This window comes from Chaetodon auriga, chromosome 23 (assembly GCF_051107435.1).
Source record: "Chaetodon auriga isolate fChaAug3 chromosome 23, fChaAug3.hap1, whole genome shotgun sequence".
Taxonomy (NCBI): domain Eukaryota; kingdom Metazoa; phylum Chordata; class Actinopteri; order Chaetodontiformes; family Chaetodontidae; genus Chaetodon; species Chaetodon auriga.
In genome coordinates this window covers 12,190,735-12,211,456 of record NC_135096.1, presented here as the reverse complement: position 1 = coordinate 12,211,456, position 20,722 = coordinate 12,190,735, and the positions used below count along the sequence as shown (strand labels likewise).

The 20,722-nt window shown below is 43.8% G+C and overlaps 1 protein-coding gene across 5 annotated transcripts in view; it reads right to left on the bottom strand.

Annotated features, from left to right (window-relative positions):
- Positions 1 to 20,722, bottom strand: part of LOC143316018 (interleukin-1 receptor accessory protein-like 1) — a 230,477-nt gene that overhangs the window by 6,642 nt on the left and 203,113 nt on the right. For 2 of the 5 annotated variants that reach the window (XM_076723686.1, XM_076723682.1), the window contains 4 exons: positions 13,596 to 13,741; positions 9,928 to 10,074; positions 3,348 to 3,518; positions 582 to 626 (listed from right to left, as the gene is read on the bottom strand). In XM_076723686.1, the coding sequence (XP_076579801.1) occupies positions 582 to 626; positions 3,348 to 3,518; positions 9,928 to 10,074; positions 13,596 to 13,741 (509 nt within the window). The remainder of the gene's footprint in view (positions 1 to 581; positions 627 to 3,347; positions 3,519 to 9,927; positions 10,075 to 13,595; positions 13,742 to 20,722) is intronic. The other 3 variants (XM_076723683.1, XM_076723685.1, XM_076723684.1) reach the window with 3 other exon arrangements.

Below are 20,722 nucleotides of genomic sequence, written 5' to 3'. Positions count from 1 at the left end.
CCAACAAAGCGACGCCGCAGAGGAAGATCTGCCTTTCTTGTTGTGACATTTCACGCTCACAACTCTCCTGAGCTGCCGCACAGCAGCCTCGAAGATCCTCATGAAATTCACACCGTCTCCGCCTCTCAGTCACGACTCATGCCTCTGTCATCCTGATTGGGTCTTCATGTGATTTTTAGACCCGGAAAGTAGGGACCGTGCATGGCTACGCTGGCGATTGTGAGACACTACGAAACAATCTGACAAGCCCTTGCATCAAATTTCCCAAACTTAATACAGTGAAAAAAGGAGCAAATTATGGTAAAACATCGAGTAATTTGTTTTATCAAAGCTTTATGAGTTGTAAATAATGGCTTCATAAATGGCAGCCAAGCACAGGATTTTTCCACAACATGGCAACCCCAGACCATAACCTTATCAACCAACAATAAAGCCATTAGTGACAACTTAGAAACCCTTACATACCCTTAAGTATGACTTACTATAAGGTGCTATCAAAATGACTTTCTACTTTAATGATTTTGAAGTCAATATCAGTGTGTGTGTCGGTACGAGCGTTCAAAATCTGGGGAAAAAAGTACCTCTAAGTAGTCTTGTGTCATCCTGGAAATGATCATTGGTGAAACCTAAACATAGATATTGGCATTCAAAGTATGATCAAAGGATTGGCATTAAAAAAAAAAAGAAAACAAAACAGTTTTTTCAATGTGGGGACATGGCTCTGGCATAAACTGTGTTTCTCCAACTGGCGTTCCACACTGGCGATTGTAAGACGGTAATCGCGCTGACCAGTTTATTCCAGTTTAATATGGGACATGTAGCATAAAAAAGACAAGGAGAAGCCTTTTTTTTTTTTGGTGGCAGGAGTTCAGCTACATATTCAAGAATACATAGTAAATCTTCACAAGATATATGAGAAATCTATCAGTGTGGTGAGATGTTAAAAATAATCTATCATACTGTGGAATAACACGTAGGAGATGGATCATTGACACATGCTGAACTGTTGAGATGCTAATACGTTCCCTGTGGGAACTAAATGTTTATGCGTAGACACAATAAGCCAGTGAGCTGGAATAGTGACAGACGCACTTTAGATTCCTCTCAATCCTTGCATTTTTATGCCATTTTTCCCATATTACAACAGTCCCCCCGCATCGAGCACATAATCACAGCAAGGGATTCAGTTTATAACCTTGGCACAGTGCCACTGAAGGGGAACAAAATTAGTAATGGCGGTATGTGCGGGAAGACGGGCAGATGCATATATTCAAATGGGGGCTAATAACATAATGATTTTATCAAACTCATCTGCGTGATGGGTTAATCAAAGATAAGCATGGGGCAGGTGAGACGCTCCATTAGAAATGTACTGTGGCAAAACATGCATTAATATCCATGCATAAAGAGCGTTTTTTGGATTGTATAGTTGACATCATTACACAGCAGCATGCAAAAGTACAGTTTGTATCAAGCTGGATCAGGAACATGGATTGTAACAATGGGATTCGCCCTTTAAACCAATTACCCTGCATATGTAAAATGGGCTATTATGCCTCCTGCTGGCTTCGTATAATGCACAGTAACTTGAGCACATAAAGAACCAACTAAGAAGTCCAGATGTCTTCCAGCTGAGTATTTTTTAAATTACAATGTTATATTATTCCTTATTCACTGCTGCAGGGATCAAACAGCTGCTAAAGAGTAGCTGCCTCCTCTCAGTGAAAGTGTGGAGGTGAGTCATGTTTATACTGACTTAATGTGCTTCTGGGGAGTTTAATCCATAAAAATGTGCCATGTTTTATACGGTGATCAAATGCTTGATATGAAAAAATGTAGCGATAAGAAAAGTACAGTGCTCCTGCTGGTGTAGTACTTGAATAAATGCACTTTAGTTACTTTCCTTTGCTTGTAAACTCTTAAGCAAATCCATAAAAAGTTACTATTGGTCAGGTATGACTTAGACTTCTTTAATCAGGTGATTGGAATAGATGAGTTTGCAATATTTCCAATTCCTGACGCATTGTTACGTGTGATCGGTTGCTCTTCAGCTTCTTCTTCATATACGACCTCCCTGCACAGCATGCGCACTACTGCAGGGAGGAAGCATTAAAACAAAGCCGAATTAAACTTCAGGGGTTCTTCAGAGGCAAGAACATTGGGATACTTGAGAAGACCCAGAAATATTCTTATTATGACCTGAGGTTCCTTGAGTAGCCACATGGATGGATGCTTTCTTGCAAGTGGAACCATTGTTTGGAGGCATTGAGCAGTGGTTCCCAACCTTTTTGGTCAGATGTACGCCTACAGCCCAACTTACGGTGTAGCCCAACACCACACATGTTGAATGATTCCATCTGTTTACTTCAATCACTTATCTAGTCCTTCCACTCTTTTTGCTAACCGTTTCCCCATCACTTATGGCTTACTGTCTTAGCTGTTAGCTACCAAGCTACCTATTTTAATTATTTGTCCATTACTTTTTGCTGCGTTGTTTCAACCTCTCTAGTTTTCACGCACACTCAGTCACAACCTGTGGTGTTCAATTTTTACAGCTGACTCAATATGTGGTCAGTTACTCCGCGATCTTTCCACATACCCCCCCGGTGCCTACGGAAGTATCAGCCGAGTGAAGCGAGTAGCCGCACGGCGCTGTCTCGCTCCCAGGCTTCACCTTTGTGGTCGAAACGAAAGTCCATGCAGAATTAAAGAAGAGAGGGAACAAGATAGCGTTGTGCTGATACTGTTTTGGTTTGGTTTGTGTTGCTTGCTGTTCACCAGCACGTGCGAAAAATGTATAGTTGTGTAGAAGTACCTCTGACATGATAGTACCTCTGGTTGGGAATCACTGCTTTTGGGACTACAGCGCTTTAAAGATGTGCAAACTGTTTGCATTATCTTGGCATGTTTTCCCTCACGGTCATGTGATGTCTGTTGCCATGTGCCAAAATTTCCCCCTTTATAAGTAATGCTAACAAGCAGGTCAAAATCAGTGGAGACTGTGATCAGCAGTTGCGCTCAATTAACTACTGAAATGAGAGAAATCATGCAAAATGATGACACTTTTGTTACCTATTCTTGACCACAGAAATGTATCCTGAAGAACCCCTAAATGCCACCTTTCATCAAACTGATCCAAGTCACTTCAGCCGGTGGTTAGAAAAAGCTCATTTCACAATGGTCGGATTAAAACGGTGATGGTCTTACAGGTCTATTTTGCGCCACAACACAAATGCATCACAGGAAACCACAAACAAGGCATGTCACCACTGCACTGACAACACGAGCAACACCAAGCGACAAAACATTCGACACAACTTGACATCGCCGTGAGAGAGAGAGCTTACTTCCTGTGGGGATCAAGTCCCTGTCTGGAATGAAGAGTTTATACCCATAATGCTTCTCCAGCACGTCGGGGAGGATCTCCAGGGCAAAACGTTCCTCCTCTCGGGTCTCCTGGCTCCACTGGTCCGGGTCCACTTTGGTGTAGGACAGGTAGGCGTCGTAGTCCTTGTTATCTGCAGGCAGAAGTGGAGGGGACGGGGGGTGGGGGTGGGGGTGGGGGTGGGGGGCAGATATGGAGATGGTTGGAATATCATAGCTGCTGTTATCTAGCAGGAACACCAGCGAGGTTTGTAAGCAGAGTCTTAATGGTCCTCACATCCTTCAAACCCTTTCATTTAGTTTTATAACCCCTGCTATCAAGCAGGTGCAGAGAGAGAAAATAAAGCCTCGGTCTGAACCGAATAAATGAAAGTCTGTTCCCTTGAATACTTGCATCACTTCATGTATGGGCATTCAAAAGCTCCCAAAACCACTTCGCTTCAATTAAATGTGTATGTGTTTTATGATTTGGACATAATGTTTCCTGCTTTGGTCAGCAAAGCTATGCGCTGCTGTACCCCAGATGCTCACAATCTATTTTCATACTGTTGCCCAGAGAGCTATTCATTCACTGGGAGAGTTCATTGAGACAGGACGCCTCCATTACACTGACCTCTGGGCACCTCTGCCCATCTGAGTGCTTTTCATTACAGCTCCGTCCCCACTGACGAATAATGTTACCTTGATAGCTACTTTGCCCACTGAGAGCAAAACAAATTAGACTCCAGCCTGAGCTAAATGCCCAACGCCGCCTGCTCGGCCGAACGCGTGGCATGGCTCCATCACCCACACGAAAGCTCTGATTGATGACTGATTTGAGAGGGCTGAGCGCAGACGGAAAGTGAGGTGAGGGATGGACTTTAATGTTTCTTCTCAAGCCGGAGTACTTCTGGACAATGAGTCAGGAGGGTGGAAATGGAGGACGTGCGAGTGTGATATCCCAGCGCCTCCGACTACTACTGGAAGGAGATAAAGCTTTTTGGCTGCTGCGGCAACAGATCAGCTCCGATGTTGCGCTCCTGCCTGACTGAACAACCCAACTACTTCATCAATTAGAGCGATTTGGTCCTCCAGCTGGACTTTGAGGCTCTTTTTTTAGACACTGCAGCTATATTTCACCACAAACACCCTGTGGGTAAATTTGATTTTAATAATAATTTTCCATTTTTTTGCCAGTTTAAGTGTGAAAGAGGTTGACTGAGATATCTGCCTCTACTTTTAACTGGAACAGCTTTTCACCAAGGAAATTTTTTGGGAAATTTTGCCAACCTGGTCCTTTAAAATCACAACCGCACTGATCTGCCAGTCGTGACTGCAGTTACTCAGATGCAATGTATGTCATATTTTGGGGTCATATTCATCAAAAAACCCAAAATATCAGATTCTATGTGCTTCTTTATTCACTAAAACCCTGATATCTGAGCCACAGAGGGAGGGAAACATCTGAATTGGGACACTCTGAGCTGCACTGTGAACGCGGCCTTTGAGGTAAACTCAGCAGAGACACGAGCAGGGGTTTGGATCTGCGGGTCCTCGCCTTCATTACGACTCTGCTCCCTTTGCTTTATAGCGGCCACCTGCGGTGCAAGAGCCGCGAGGTGACGTTTAACCCGTCAAGGCACCAGAGAAGAGGAGCGCCGAGGATGAGAGAGTCAGGTCAGAAAAAAAGAAAAGAGCAGACGGGATTCGAGAGGAGGGATTTTGGGATCAGTTCTCAGTACAGTATCTCGTTTTTGAAGCCTTTAATATCCTCTCCATTTTATACCCCTGCCTCTGTCGGGGCTGTGAGACTGTCAACAAGATTCACTCACTTCCCGGTGGGTAATCTTGATATTTGGCAAGTGCTCACCACTCTTACATGACACCATGTAATTAATCTAACTCATTCTTTGAACGCGCAATTCATTTTGAAACATCAGGGACATGTGAAAATAATTGAAACGTAACCTCGCTTAGTATAACTAACTCCGAGGGCTTACAGTATATTCTGCTTCACGGTGACATAAATCTCCCTCTCTGTTTTTCTCTGGGAGCTTTTAAATGAAGGCTGTGTAGGCAGATCAAGGGCTATTTCATCGGAGGTGATTCACTCGTCTGTGGTGAGACAAGAGAGAGGAGGGAGAGGCAGAGGGTGGATCTCGAAGGCGGAATGACCCCTCTTGCATCTTGAGGAGTCACTCCTTACAGGGGACCGGCGAGGTGAACCTGAGGGCGCAACGCACCTCTGAAGCTACATTCAGAGCTCTTCCGTCCCACACACTGACTGCGAAGGGAGCGGCTTCACTGGAGGGGGGGTTAATATATGCATGTGCATAGAGAGTCCACAGTTAGATTGTGAACTCTTGAACTTGTGGTGGAGAGCACATGAGAGTTGGAGGCGTAATCTCTGGGATATCTCTGGGCTCCATTGCATTTAATGGAGAGTAGATTACAGGTAACACACATACTTAACTCTGAAGCTACAGCAGCACATGGGGTGGACTGCTAATGAGCAGCTGAGCACCGGCTTTTTTTTTTTTTCTTTTCCATAATTTAATTTAGGCAGAGGAATGTGGCTTTGAATCAGACAGTAGAACACAGAGGGCTGTTATGATATAGTCAGATTTTCTGTGCTCCGTTCGTCGTCGTATTTTCTCACACGCTCACCTGTCGGTTTGTTCGGTGCACATAGCTAAAACAAGTGCTGTCTGCTTTACTCGCATTGTAATAAATGAGGTACACTGATTCTTAGATGCATCTTTCAATGCAGCACAATCCAACCACAGTCAACAAAATCACCTTAAATACCTCTGTGAGATTAAATGAATGAATGTTTAAATGAAGAATCGAACATGGAGAGGTCGTGCATTGCATTAGTTTTAGCTAAACTGCCAAATGAGCCTATACAGGGCTGAGACTGATGATTATTTGCATTGAATCCTGGAGTGTATTTTCTGAATAAAATGTCACATTTGACTACATGCACGCATACAAGTCAACATTATGCAGATTAAGGTTTCCGACAATAAATAAATGATGTTAATCAGGTTTAAACGGATCTTTTCTTTCAAGGAAACTCTGTAATTAAAAGCAAATTACAAAGGTCGTTCAAGAAACAGTCCAAAACCCTACAGCGTTCAGTTTAGAGTAATATTAAACAAAGAAAAGCAGCAAATCCCCACATTTGATGCAATAAATGTTTGGCATTTATGCTTGATAAATGCTTAAAGATCAATCGATGAATCTGACTCACTTCAACGCCAGGTATTTCATTACCTGAAGATAAAGCGTGTCTGCATGCTCATCCGTGATGATCAATGTTTCGCCCTCACAGCGTAAACTGTGCATTCTGTCTTTTATTAAATCTGACAAAATCACTTTGCAGCAACAAGAAAGCACTTGACCTTCTGATTAGAAATGAGCTACTTGGTGCGTCTTAAATAAGCAGATGTAACGGGCTGCATTACAGTTGCGAGACCGAGAAGCTATTAATGCTCGGCATGGCCAAACTACACCGAACGCAGACGGATGGAGCCTCATGATTCCACGCCGCGCCGACGTTCGTATTTATGGCAGAGCGTTGATGAGTTCCCACCTCCTTGACAAGCTCGCTCGGCTGTTGTCATCGTGAAGCCTATTATTGATTCCACTGACACCCACACAATGTGACAACTGAGTGGTCTTTAACTAAATTGCGCCGCTGACAAATGGCTGACAGTCCCTGCTTTTGTTAAGTAAAGCTTACAGTTTTACATCTGGCAGAAGAGGGAGGCAGGCCTTCAATTAGTTGTTCGAGTGGCCACAATGAAACACAAGCGCTTTCTTGGCAGTCTGTGCAGATTTATGTTGGGGGGGTAAAAAATCTCTGTGCATCCGAGACACTGGCTTAAGGGCTTTATTAATGAAAAATGTGTGTGTGTGCAACTATATCTTACATGCAGCTACTTTTCCCTGTCAGTGCAGCGGTTACCATAGAGATGGGATCTCGGTTAACCACCTCCTGCCAATGCTTAGCGACTGTTTTGCCTCCGCTCAACTGGCAACCATATCCAGTGTGGCTCCCGCATGTTCACCTGCAGTGCGCCATCGCTGGAAGTCAGATGACGGGCGAGGCGCAGGTGTGAGCGCGTGCGCGGTGGCGGCGGCGGCGGCGAAGCGATCTAATCGACCGCGCCGTGTAGGAAACCATCAGGGGTCTCTTGAGAGCTCCAGAGGCAGCGTGCTGTGTCTTATTGAACCTGATCCCCTTATACTGGAGAACAAATTGAAAATCTGTTTCTCTCTTCAAGCACTCACTCGGGTGGCACAATTAAAGGAGACAATTGCTGTTTGGCATTAAGTTCAAGGCCCGACGTTTTTGTTCTTCCCTTTTTCAACGCAACTGCCTCTGGGCCATCCATTACGGCAAAGCTCCGCTTTCCGGGGCCCGAAGCCCAGCACAGCCAGAGGTAATGACTTTCAGTGAAATGTCTGATGTAGCAGCCATCACAGTTAAGCAGAGCTGGAAGTGTATGAGGAGAGGAGCAGGGAACAGAAGACTTTTTACCTTTTAACGCTCATAACTCTCGCCGTCTCTCTCTCTCTCTCTCCGCTACGTACAGTCCCTCAGCCCCTCTGAACTAATCTCATTCCCCCTGAATTCACTGCTGCACTGGTACTTGAGAGACTCATTATGGGGGAATCAAATTAAAACTTGCTCCTTGTCTCAGTTTGATGCATTCTCAAACCAAGACTCATCCACCAGGCCCAATCAGAGCTTTTTTTTTTCTTTCGCTTCTGCTGATGGGGCCTCAGAGTTAATGTTTTTGTCTGGCACAGGGACTGTGTTTTGATTCGCTTTATAGAAAGTGTTCAGCAGAGTATATTATCCTTTCACTCTTGCACTCGGTGCAAAGGAAACCATCAACAGTAGACACACACATACATGTGCAGAATCCCACCTAGCTCCCTCTTAACTTCATGTTTTTGCCACAATTTTGTGGAGAAAAGTTGGGAAAGTAAAAAAAAAAAGTTACTGGATTTAGCAAAACTTCCACTGCAGTCTGCTTATGATTCTGCTGCTTACTCTTTACAATAGTCACAACAGAGAACAAAATAACTGCTGGTGTGAAAGCTTTCCAGGGTTGGAAAACTGTGCTCAAATAGGACTTCCTTCCTCCTCGTCCGTTCGCTGGCGCTGCTCGAAATAAATAAAAACTAGCGGCTCGTTCGGGTGCAACAAGCAGAGCCAAGGCGTTCGTAAACAAGCCTCGCTGTGTGCAACGGCCTTCTCCTGATTCACCCCCAACTCTATTGCGGCGTGACAGAACAGGGTTAGCGTGTGTTCTGTGAGTGGCTGCTAATGGCAGCATTGTGGACTAACTGTACTGACAGTGGTCTTCGAATTTGTAGGTCTTTTGAGGCTATTGTCTGGAAAAATGTCTCTTCTCTAATGGATTTCCCTGAGTATGCTATTACACTCCATTGTTGCTGCTCTGGTAATATACAGGCGGGATGAAATAATATAAACACCTCAGAGAAAAGCACTTAAACTCTGCAGTGCCTGATTTAGGATCCTGCATTTCGCACCCGATGTGCGATTAGGTCAAATGCCAGTTTGCAGACATCTGGCGATTGGCACTTTGAAATTTGAGGTTTCAAAGCAGCACGAAGCCACGGACAACCCAAAGAGCAGCAGATGCACCAGATGTACGTGACATACATTCTGCAGCAAATATGGCAGATTTGCAGCTTGACAAATATTGTTAAGTAGAATGCATGCATGTTATTTTGTTTGCCTGTGTTTTTGCTGGTTATCTGCTTGAAAAAGACTCAGAAAAATGAACAGTAACCAAATGTAGCCTGAAGTACAAAGCACATCTCCAGCAGCTGCTGTATTCACAGTGTTTTAGTGATCAAGGCTGCATTTTTCTTTTAAAGCTAAACTTGGCAACCTTGCCTGTTGGTGGCTCTGGAACGCAGCGAGAGGGAACTGTTTGAAAAGCTGAACTTCATTACCTAGAAGTTGTGCATTGTAATGTCAGGAAACAGCACCCAGCATGAGAAGGTTTGCAAGGCGGGCTTGTGATTAGTTTTTACGAGGATGCAAATGTGACAAGAAAAGGACGCACATCAAAGAACGGCGAGCCGTTTGCAGCCGTTTAGGAGACAGTTTATGGAATATTTTGCATACATTTTTTTGATTTAGCTCTTCCACTGGGTTGAGAAGATTCCCTGAAATTGACAACAGAATTTCTGAGCGAGGAACGACGGGAGGCTCTTTTCTGTGTCGTTGCGACTGATAAAACAGGTGCGTATTTACATAAAAATAGTGCCATGTGCAGCTTTACGGTAGGAAAAATAGCCCAGGTGTTTTCTGAGTAAAAATAAATATGCATGCAGAGCAGCGCCGATACTTCTCAGGTTTGGGATTTGATTCCTACAGAGGACAGAAAGGATGCTTTCACAGCAGTAGAAGGCGCTTTAGAAATCATCCACTAAACAGCAAACGCTGTGGTATCACAGATTCTGGAAGATTGCAACGGTGAAAAGTAAATTACGTCTTTTACCCTTATCTCATCTTACCTCCATCTATATCCTCGCTGCCAAAATGGTTCCTGTAGAAGAGCATGAGCTCGATCCTGTAGCACTTGTACAGCGTCACCAGACAGATCAACAGCAACAGGATGGCTCCCAGACCTCCAGCCAGCTCCACCGTGTACATCAGCTCTGCTAATGTGGCAAACGCAGCGAGAGGGAGACAAACAAGGAATGGTTAAAATGGTGCCAGGGAACCTGCCAGTCACATTAAACACTTAGTATGAAAAAAGGGCGTATTATGGGCTGGGATTTCAATATTTGGTTGAATAGTGTGAAAGATGACCCTTTTCACTGTCACATTTATCACTTTCATGGCTCTTTCTGGTCTCACAGCAGACATTTGATGCTGTTGGACTTAACATTTATTCTCTTCTTAGATTCTACAAAACCTAAAAGAGTTGCAATTAAACATCACAAGCTTTCTCTCTGTATTATATCTCAGCTCTTATGTGCATTGAAATCGATGTGCATCCACAGGAATGTGAACACCAGATTACATCGTGAGCAAAATATGACCCCAGAACTTCAGAGCATGTGAAATAATGCATGATACAGTCACGATGGCCATGAAATGTTGCACGACTGTATGGGCTTATATACGTCTGACCGCCGCTGTGGCTGTATCCATTCAGAGCGTAACTGAATTTTCTCAGTTTTCCTCTCCATCTTTTCATGTCGCTCATATTCTCACTGCGGCTTTATTGAATCCAGTTTGTCGGAATGAAAGTGCAACCACCGGTGCGACAATAGCATGTGACAGATCAAACCGCCAACCTTATGAAGATCAGTTACACGTGCGTGCGGCTACAGAGAGGTACAAGGCGAGGAAAAGCTCCTGGCTGTTAGCTGAAAGGCCCGTTCATCAACAGATCGAAACGGTCCGCTCTCCCCCGCCATCCGTCATCATTGTAGCCTAGCATGAACTCATAAGAACCATCAGTGGGAGCTAAATTTGAGGGACTGCAGGACTTCGCTGTTGATATTTCAGTTTTACGCCACAGATTATTCTAAACTGTGTTACCTGTGGGCCTTTCTTAAAACACCACAAGACAAAACTATTAAGTAGAGGCCAGACTAGTGGTGTTATTGAGGAGGATGAAAGGTGATATTTTACACTACAGGACAATAGACTCAACCATTATGCCTCCATGGTCGAGTAGCCTAACTTTCCTTGAGAACCAAGTCGTTTGCTTTGCCTTTTCATGATCTTGTCTCTTTTTCAAGGCTTTTTTGTCTTCTTCTTCCTTTTTTTAACGCCGTTCTCTGTCGGATGTCACTCCATCTTTTGCAGTTCAACATTTTCTCTTGGCTACGCCTCGCAAAATCTGGGTGGTCAGCCTTCATTGGCTGACTAATGGACAACAGTAAAAGGCTGGAATCGCCGCAATGCCGCACACACACACATAAACATGAATGGAGAGGACTCGTGCGCATCGCCATCCATCACCAATGCACATTTAACCTCGTTGGAGTGCGCGATGCCCATTCCGTTGCGGCGGCCATCAGGCTGACAGCTCCCATGATGAAAGATGATGTTCTGTGGAGCTAACGAGCGTGGCCCGCGCCGCTTCATCACGCCTGTCTGGGCAACGACCTTCAGCCAAACCTACGGACGGACGGACGGGCATGTACGCAAACAAAAGAGCAAACAAACTCGAATGAACACAGGCTTAACCATCGGGCCCCTGACCACCGCCTCTTCTCTAACTTCCTGGGAATCATCCTGAATTAGTTTACTTTTCTGAGAGAGGTGTTGCGGCTAACGAGCCCTGCCAGAAGCTGCATCCAAGCAACTCCCTCCCTTCCACTTCAACGTCCTGTCCACCTCTGCTCTGCCCTCTCGCCCCAGTGAACACTGCTCCTCTCCTCAGATATCTGGACAGTATAACGAGCCAGCTGCTCCTCGAGCAGCAGAGATTACGGTGGAGGAGGCCAATTCTTCCCTGCCTGGCATCCATATTGTAGCTGCGCTGTGGTGGGACAGATTAAGACAAATTAGCTTTTGAAAACTAGAAGGCTGGATTTGATGGAGCCACATGGCATCGGGCGATTCATCACCCTTTTCTCTCCTTCTATTTCTGTATATCTCTCTCTCTTTTGTCAAAGGAGGGAAATGAAAAGACAGATGAGGAAAAGGCAGAGTAGGGCATGGATGGTCAAATAAAACAGGAGAACAGCAGTGAGAATTGTGGAGGCTGAGTTTTCTTGTTGCTTCCCATGTTCACAAATCAAGAATCCTGTCTATACTGTACAGGCAGCTGTCTCCAGGCTGATGCTGCTGCTGCTGTTATGAGAGTTAAAATAAAAAATCTTCGGATATGTTGCTGCTGAAAAGAAGTTGGTCACTCGGAGAGCCGCAACTTCTTCACTACAAGAAGTTGCACAAGAAGTGGAAATAAGGACGTGCTAACTTTACATACAAGCGAAGACATATTCTGATTGACGCCGCGCTGAGACAACCAAATTCATTTGAAGTGTCATGTGCTTGTTTTCACAAGCGAGGAGGACTTTGACGCACTTTGAAAGGCAGTGTAAACACTGACTGGCCTTGTGCTGCACACCACACCATGGATGCAGCAAATAAAAAACACGGGAACCGGTTGATTTCTCGGAGACCCGCAATCCTGCGAGGACCAGGCTAATCTTCTCTGGTTTATTCTGAGATTCGACTGTGCGGCATAAACCCCTTTAATATAGCAAATGGAGGGGAACTGGGCTGCCATCAAAGCTGGATCCAAAGCCGCGAGCTTAAAAGTGAGGAAAAATATCTTACTATGTAAATGTATTCAACACTGACAACTTTAAGGATGCAGAGACCCTCCCCGCCCCGTGCCCGCTCCTCTCCCCCCAGCCTCACTAAAACATAAAAAAATCTCACTTATATAACCACGCTGGAAAGTGTGCATCGCTATTTGAAATCAGCACGAAATCAACTTTCAAACAGTCATCCTCAGTGAGGCGAAATCAGAGGAGAACCTCAAAAATGTTTGCTTGAATAAAAAGAGGTGGTGGAGAGGGAAAGGCAACAGTAGCCAGCGAGGAATGATGAGAAAACATCTGAGTGAGAGTTCGGCGATCACAGGGGGATTCGTGTGTGTGTGGACATGTATCAGGACTCACCTTCCTTATGGGGACAAAACTCATGTCAGTCATTAAACTAATCAAGAAGTGAATGTAAGTCTATGCAATGTCTCCAAAAGCGATGACAATACAACCATGACAGCTTGTCTGGCATCATAACACCAAATGCTGCCTCTCTCTCCGAAAGCACGTTTTTTTATTCCTTTCCTCTGCAAACTAATACTTCCTCAGGCTGAGGTGGATGAATAGACTTTCTGCACTATCTACAATACTGTCCCATTTTTTTTCCTCTCCCCGAGGCGAGAAACAACTGGTCAATTCCCACAATCCCACTAGTTGTTCTTCTTTGTACTCCATAAATTGCTGCGAGAGATTCACTCTGTTGTCAGAGCGAAGGCCTGCGGTATTAAATGGTGTTTTTCACCTCCAAAGCTGTAACATGCCATTATTAAATATCAAGGCTTCTATATCCATCAGTTGGATTCATGGTAAAATACTGTATATGCTTTAAACAACAGTTTTTTTTTCATCTAACAAATGAATCCTAGTGCTTCTTTGTGTGCTCGCCTCACCTTTTTTGGTGAGCTGGATGTTGGCCTGTCGCCGCCCGTTGCCGTTCTCCACGTAGCAGGAGTAGTTGCCCAGGTCACTCTCCTCCAGAGTGTCGATGGTCAGGGAGACGGAGATTTCCTGCTCCCCCAGGTGCTCCCGGATTGTCCTGCAGGGGTGGCAGAGAGCACAGAAAAAGGGATGCATGCATGCTGGTGGCAGTTGATCTACTTTCAGTGAAAGGCCAAAACCCCATGGCTAACTAGTGAACATAATGGCGCATTTAGCAGCTAACACCTTTACCATGTCAACTTCAAAAGGTGTGTTGTTACAGCTTGTTGTGCTGAACCCAAGTGGCCAAAAACCAATCAATGGAGATTAAAACTAGTGGAACATGTGAAAACCTTTGCATTTAACAGCAGATACAAAGCCACGTTATCATCCCATCATCCAACATTATCATGTGTTTCCGTCCACTGAATCCAAGTCTATATTCCCTCTCTTTTTGGTCCCTCCAACCGATTCCTAAGGGAACTGTGTTGCTCTTTAGCTGCTACGTGTTCCACTTTCTTCACTCGCTAGTCTCCAACTTTGTACGTCTGCCGCCAGCTGCTGAGCAGGTAGCGTTTTCGAAGCATCAGAGCAGGTCATAAAGCCAAAACAATGAGCAAAAAAGAGGCCAGTATGCTCTAAAGACCTCTAAGAGCTAAGCGGAAGTCGGATGTTGTGGAACTGATAAATGCTTGCGCCTGTTTCAATGTGAAGCAGCTCTAAGATAAAATAGGAAATGCATGCAGAAAGCGGTGTTACAAAGCAAGGAAGACCTTTGGCACAAACCCACTCTGAAGTTAAAATTATCTGCTTTTTGTGGTTCGATTTGGATGCAGACAGATCAGAAAACACTGGAAAAACCTGGTGTTGATGAAAGGAGGATTTACTGTTTGAGCCAAATATGTTAAACATGAAGTGTCTGATGTTGGACGGGGGCCATAAATTAATCAGCAAGGGCCGACTGCTGCATCACTGCATCGTCTGCTCAAAGCCCTTAGAAGTTTCTGACTCTTCACTGGTCAAACAATACTGACATACAAACAAGGATTCGGTAACATCTGAACACCAACACGACTTCAGTTGCTGAAACAGTCCAACCTTCTCATTACTGACTGTGAGGTGTACATCAAAGTAGCATCTGACTATCTTTGTTAGTTCGTAAGCCTGACTGGGATGAGAAAAAACACATGTAGAAGTGAACAATCACACTCTGATCATCAGAGAACATCAGTGAATTTTGTAGCCCCAATCTTTGCAGGTATGCTGCGTTCCATATAACAATGTCAGATCAAATTTTCTGAATCTGTTCCAAGAAATACATAAATAAATAAAAACTATGGAAAACAATATCTCTAGAGTACAGGCAGTCAAAAAAAGTCATAAGTAGAGAGTATTGACTCAAATAAAATATGGATTTTTCTGACAAAAAAATAAAATAAAAAGAGTTTGCCCTAAGGAAATTTGTGTTATGTCTACAGTATGCATCCAAAAATCCATAAATCATGACCTTGGAATCATCTGGGTGGAGTGCAATTCTGAGACACTGATGCTGACATGTTCTGGGTAAAACAACTTTGCACATTACGCCTTTACGCCTTCCTTTCTCCAATCAAAAATATGCACATAACTACATCAGACAGATCCTTAGTTCAAGCGCTACGATCTGCTGACATTTGTGGCAGCTTTGACTTTTCAGAGGTAACTTTTTAGCTCATCATTTCAACAAAAGTACATAACAAAGGTAGGAGGTGACAGTCTGTGACTGACAAGACGCCAGCATCATATGAGCCATGACAGATTTACCCCATGAAAAATACTCCTTTGTTGACTCACTGAGGCTCTTGATGTCTATTGGTTGTGACATGTTGGTACAGGGATAATAGGGTGACTGTCATGATGCACTACAGCACCGACCTATCACACAACATTTTGCCATGAGGGTGAGTGAGAGTAAAAAAAAACAGTTTTGAGGTTTGTGTTTCATGGTATTCAACCTTTTTCAAGAAATCTAAACTTCTACAACAACAACACATGCAAAACACATGTTTGACTATCTGATCACAGTGACTGGACTGGACGGGCTCTTGCTACTTATTTTCCTTTACTGGATACTTGGCAGGACAATGTGTTCATTAGTAAAAATGGATTTAGCTGGTTCATTATCAGTGACTTCCTCATTTTAAGAACAGCATCAAGCTGTAGCTAACTGGCTTCAATGAAACACGCTGACAGTGCTAACAAGCCATCAGGAGGAGATGGCACCCAGTCCCTCACAATGTCAAGAATATCCCTTCAACGCTTTCAAACAAACTCAGTACTTTTAAGAAAAACTTTTCCTTACAAGAGCCTGGGCACCATTAAGCTAAAGCCTTCTTCAGCTTCAAAATCAGACAGCGTGGCTTCTGTCAGACTGGCGGTACATTTTTTTTAATATTGCGAACTGATTAGGCTGACCTGATAGTGAATTTGTTTCAGTGTTGAAGCTCAAACAGTAAGGCTTCTGCACAGTACAAAGCAGGAGTAAACAGAACAAAACTCTTCATGTGGAGACTGAAGTAGAGGTGCAGATCAAACACTACATAGTTTGCTGATAGCCTCCGAGAAAACAGGTAATACTCAACATCCAGAACGTAAAACAGGACTGTGCCTGTATCTGACTTCTTGTCTGGCTCGAATTGCTCTGTGAAGATTGGTGCGTCATCCATCATTATTAGATTTGCCGCTTCTTCTAACGCCATACTGCCAATGATTAATGTTTACTATGTTAGCTTAGCATGTTAACATGCTAAGCTGAAGCTTATGTGTGGGTATGTTACTTGGAAAATGTAATTAATCAATAGTAGTTGAAAAAAAAAAATGTCATTAATAATGACTCAGAAGGAAATAAAAGGAATGCAGCATTTTTTGAAGGTCCCAGCCGTTGCCCACTATGCCCCAGAATCAGCTAATGCTACACAGACCCAGTCCTACTAGCCTGCTAAAAGCTTTTGTAAGAAACCCACAACAGGAGAGCAATGACGTTTAAAACAGCTGAATCTCTCCTGCTGGGTTGCTGTGCAAAAGCGGGAGTGATATATGAGCAGATAATCTTTTTCAGATTACAAAAATTGCAGCTGTTTCAAAGCCCTGTTTAATGATGCATGGGACTAATAGCGCGAAAAGGTACGAGTGCCACTTGGGCATTCATCTGCTGCCTGCCGTGGGGCATCTGAATATGAAAACTCATCTAATTCTTGCTGATCAATGAACAGACTAAACAAAGCAGATTGTGAAGTGCTGGGCAGATAAAAGCAAATGGCAATACAACCATGGCTGCCGCAGCAATATCTTACATTACCTTTACAAAGTGTGGCTAGTAATTGGTATCCCACATAGAAAATATCACACTCGCTGTCAAATTTCTTTCATTGACCGTGCACAATGAAGACCCATTAGAGGTAATCATTTTGTCATTATATGGACTAGCTGCTTCATAAAAACTAAATACTTTTTAAGGTGGTCTTCTGCAGGGAAGCACAAAGGTTACTTCCTGGGTTAAAGACTTGTATGAATATGCATGTGAGAGGGAAATTAACTTAGCCTGTGATCTTTTCGAACACTCATCCTTCTCCATTGTGCTGCCAGCGATGCAGAGACACAGGGCTCTGCAAGGTTGGGATATAGATCCGTGCTGATGGCTTTTTAAAGAGGTGGCGTCCATGTGTGACTGAACATAGACTGTAGGTGTTGGCAATTGAAAAAAAGAAAAAAAAAAAAAAAAAAAAAATCAATCTTTGTTTACAAAAAGAGTGATATCCATCATACTTGTTAGTGGAAGTTGTGAGTGGTGGAATGCCTGTGTTTGTGCATACAAGTGAGGCTTTATGTGCGTGAGTGAGATAAATCTGCGCTGAAGAAAGCGTGTGTTCCTGCAAAAGAGGAACCACGAAGCGTGAACGCACCCACGCAAGCATCTGACAGGTGGTGCGCATAAAGGTCGAGGGCATCGGTAAACTGGCGCTGCGTAGCTGGATGGAGATGAAAGTGCACCGGGATCCTTGATGCTGTACACAGCGAGGAGGCAACACAATGACTCACTGAGATGCTCAAGGAAACACACAGGCACACACCTTGAGGTAATCTCAAAAAGCACCCTGGCATTTGAGGTTGGTGTTGTGACTTCATGTGGTAAAATTACCCAAGGTCCAAGATCAATTCCACTGGAAATCCTCTGGTGGTGGAGATGTATTCTAATTTGGGTAAGAAAATCAGACCAGGATTCATGTGAACTATAGCAGGGATGAAAGCACCCTGCTCCGTAGCTGAGGGGAATAATATTACAGCATCATTAGTCACTTCACACATGAACAAACATCTCGTGTGATCCTGAAACCTTTGATTTGCCCAGAACACCTCTCTTGAATGTGATACAGCAGGATATAGGATTCTCTAAACAATGCAGTTATAGTCTCTCCAAGCAGCCTCAACGTGACACCTGAGCTTCTGAACTGCACCGTGTTGTCATGCTTTGCTTTAGTTCTACATGCCTCTCTGGCTGTTGCTTGTTAAAATGCATTTGCCTGCTGTCTACACCTCCCCCGGCGACACCCAAAAGGTAGATTTGAGTTAGATCAGAGCAGACGCTCTTGCAAACATGCAATGTAAAACTGTATACGATGACAGATGACCCAGTAGGCGTCAGCTTGGAATTAGCTGTTGCATTAGTGAGTCGTTGGAGTGTTCCAGTTTTCAATACAGCTTTTCAAAGATTAGGGCCATGTGTCTCACTTTAACAGCAGACTGACTCCTGATTTTCTGATACGTTTATCTTCTGACCTTCTGACCTTCCATGCACCCTCAGAGGACTTATTGGGTATGGTGGATAGGGCGCACCCCAGAAAACACTGAGGGGAATATATACACACTTCAGCCTGGAAGTGCTTGGGGCACTGGACAAAGAAGGTTTAGAAAGGGATGTTCAGACTGCTGCGCGTATCCCTGTTGCTCCGTGACCCTGACCTGAAAGAAAGTGGATAAATGGAAAATGGGCATGCTGAGAATGCCATGTGTTGCTCAAGGTAAAGGTCAGTGTGGGTAAACAGTGGGTAAATGGTGTGAAAACAGGCAATACGGTGGAGTTTGTCCAGCTTTTTCTCCTTGTTCTCAGCCTTTATGCTAAGCTAAGATCAGCAGCTGCTGGCTCCACCTTCTTATATACTGCATTGGCATGAAAGTGGAAAACAAAACAGGAATAAAACTGTTTGCGCCACTCCTGCAAAGAGTGTCTCCTTCAAACACCAAATCACAAATAGAAAAACCACAGGAGTTTTACTGTGTATAGTAGATTATTTGTCACTGTGGCATCAATGTAAGACTGTAAAATGCTGAGAAGCACTGGGTTTTCAGAGCTAATAGGCAGGGAAAGCATTGCTGGACTCTCTAAGTACTCTGATTTCCCATGAATATATGTGTAAGAGAATTAATTAGACTTAGAAAATGAAATTTTACACTTGAACTGCTGCTCAAAAGGGTGCTGCATGCCCATGCACCAGGGACTGAAACTTCTACTGGTTCTAAACTTCAGCAGCACAGCCTTTATGTCTGTTTTCCACGCTGCGACTTCACCTCTGAGATCCATGAAGTCTTGTTCTGCAGCCACAAAATTTTATATCAGCCCGGAATCTCAGTGGTGAAACATTGTGCCAAAAGCTCCATTTCATGTATTACAGGCAGCCCTTCAGGGAATACTCCTGTGTGATTAATTTCCATTTCAAAGCTAAAAGCTCATGGAATGATGTCAGGGAGTGGGTTTGAAGTGGTGCACATTCAAGTGGGAGCAAAAAATAAAATAAATAAAAACACACGGGGAGAAAGTATCACGCGGTGGCACACAACAAAAAATCTGCACTTGAATGTGCACGCACTGTGGGCACACCAGCCGCCTCGCTTCTGCCCCTGCACACACATAAACACACACACTCTTTCAAAGTAGCTCAGGGTCACAGTTTTGATCTCTTGGCTTGTTACTTCATTGGACTCGCATGTGAAAGCAGCATTTCTAATGGCATGTAACCCTCCTCAGTATTCTCTCCTCTCATCTTTATTACACCACCAGTCCAATGCCGCCACCTGTCGCCCCCTCAATTCCTCCACCCCCCTAAATCCTGTAGGCTCTAATTGGCCTGGTGTCCTTCACAACAGAGAGCGGTGCTGAGAGCTGGATGGAGCGTGCTTGAAGGCTAATAGAGACATCTCGAAATGCCAGGTCACTGACTGGGCTGCTAACTCTCCACCAAGCCTTGTCATGCTGCTTACAGTTAACCTTTTCATTAGACGGCATTTGTCGACAATAGGGATTTCCTGGTTCCTCGACTTCCTGGGGGTTTGTCAAAGGAAGTGCAGTGGGACTGAACATGAAAGGGTGTGTGAATGTGTGTGCATCCCAGTCCACACACAAATATCTGTTTGAACAAACAGTTAGTTTTAGAAAATTCCTTTCTGCCAATGTTTTGGGACATCGGGTATCTGACTAACGGGCATTCTCGGGGTGCTGGTCATTGTTAACAGTCTGATTAGCAACCTAACATTCAAACTCGACAACTTAACATTTCAGCTAATCTCTATGAACAAATATCTGCATATGAATGTAGAGGAATAAAAAAACAAAGCTAAAAAAAGGCCAAATCATCATCAGACAATAGGCAATGGGTTCTGAAATTTCAATTTAAGCTATGCATGGCAATCAGAGCCTGCTCAAACGCGATTGGACAACACAACTCGGATTACAAATGGAAACCAGAATACTTCCAATACCAAAATCTTGGACCTAAATGTTCTGAATTCTAAGTCTGTTTATAGAGATTGACCATTTCTTAACACTTAGAATGATTTGGCAAAACACTGGGTGGCTTTTACTGTGAAGGTGTCACAGGAAATTAAATGTACTTGCACTTTAAATTTGTTGTATTTCTCACTAAGAAGCTGCACAATGAGTGTTTGCTGCACCAAAAACCATCTCATTAATTTATAGGTACTAATACTTTTTACAAAACATCATATTTTCTAACTTAGCCCTTAGGTATTGAATCATGCAAGTAACTCAGTTTTACTTGCCCAAGTT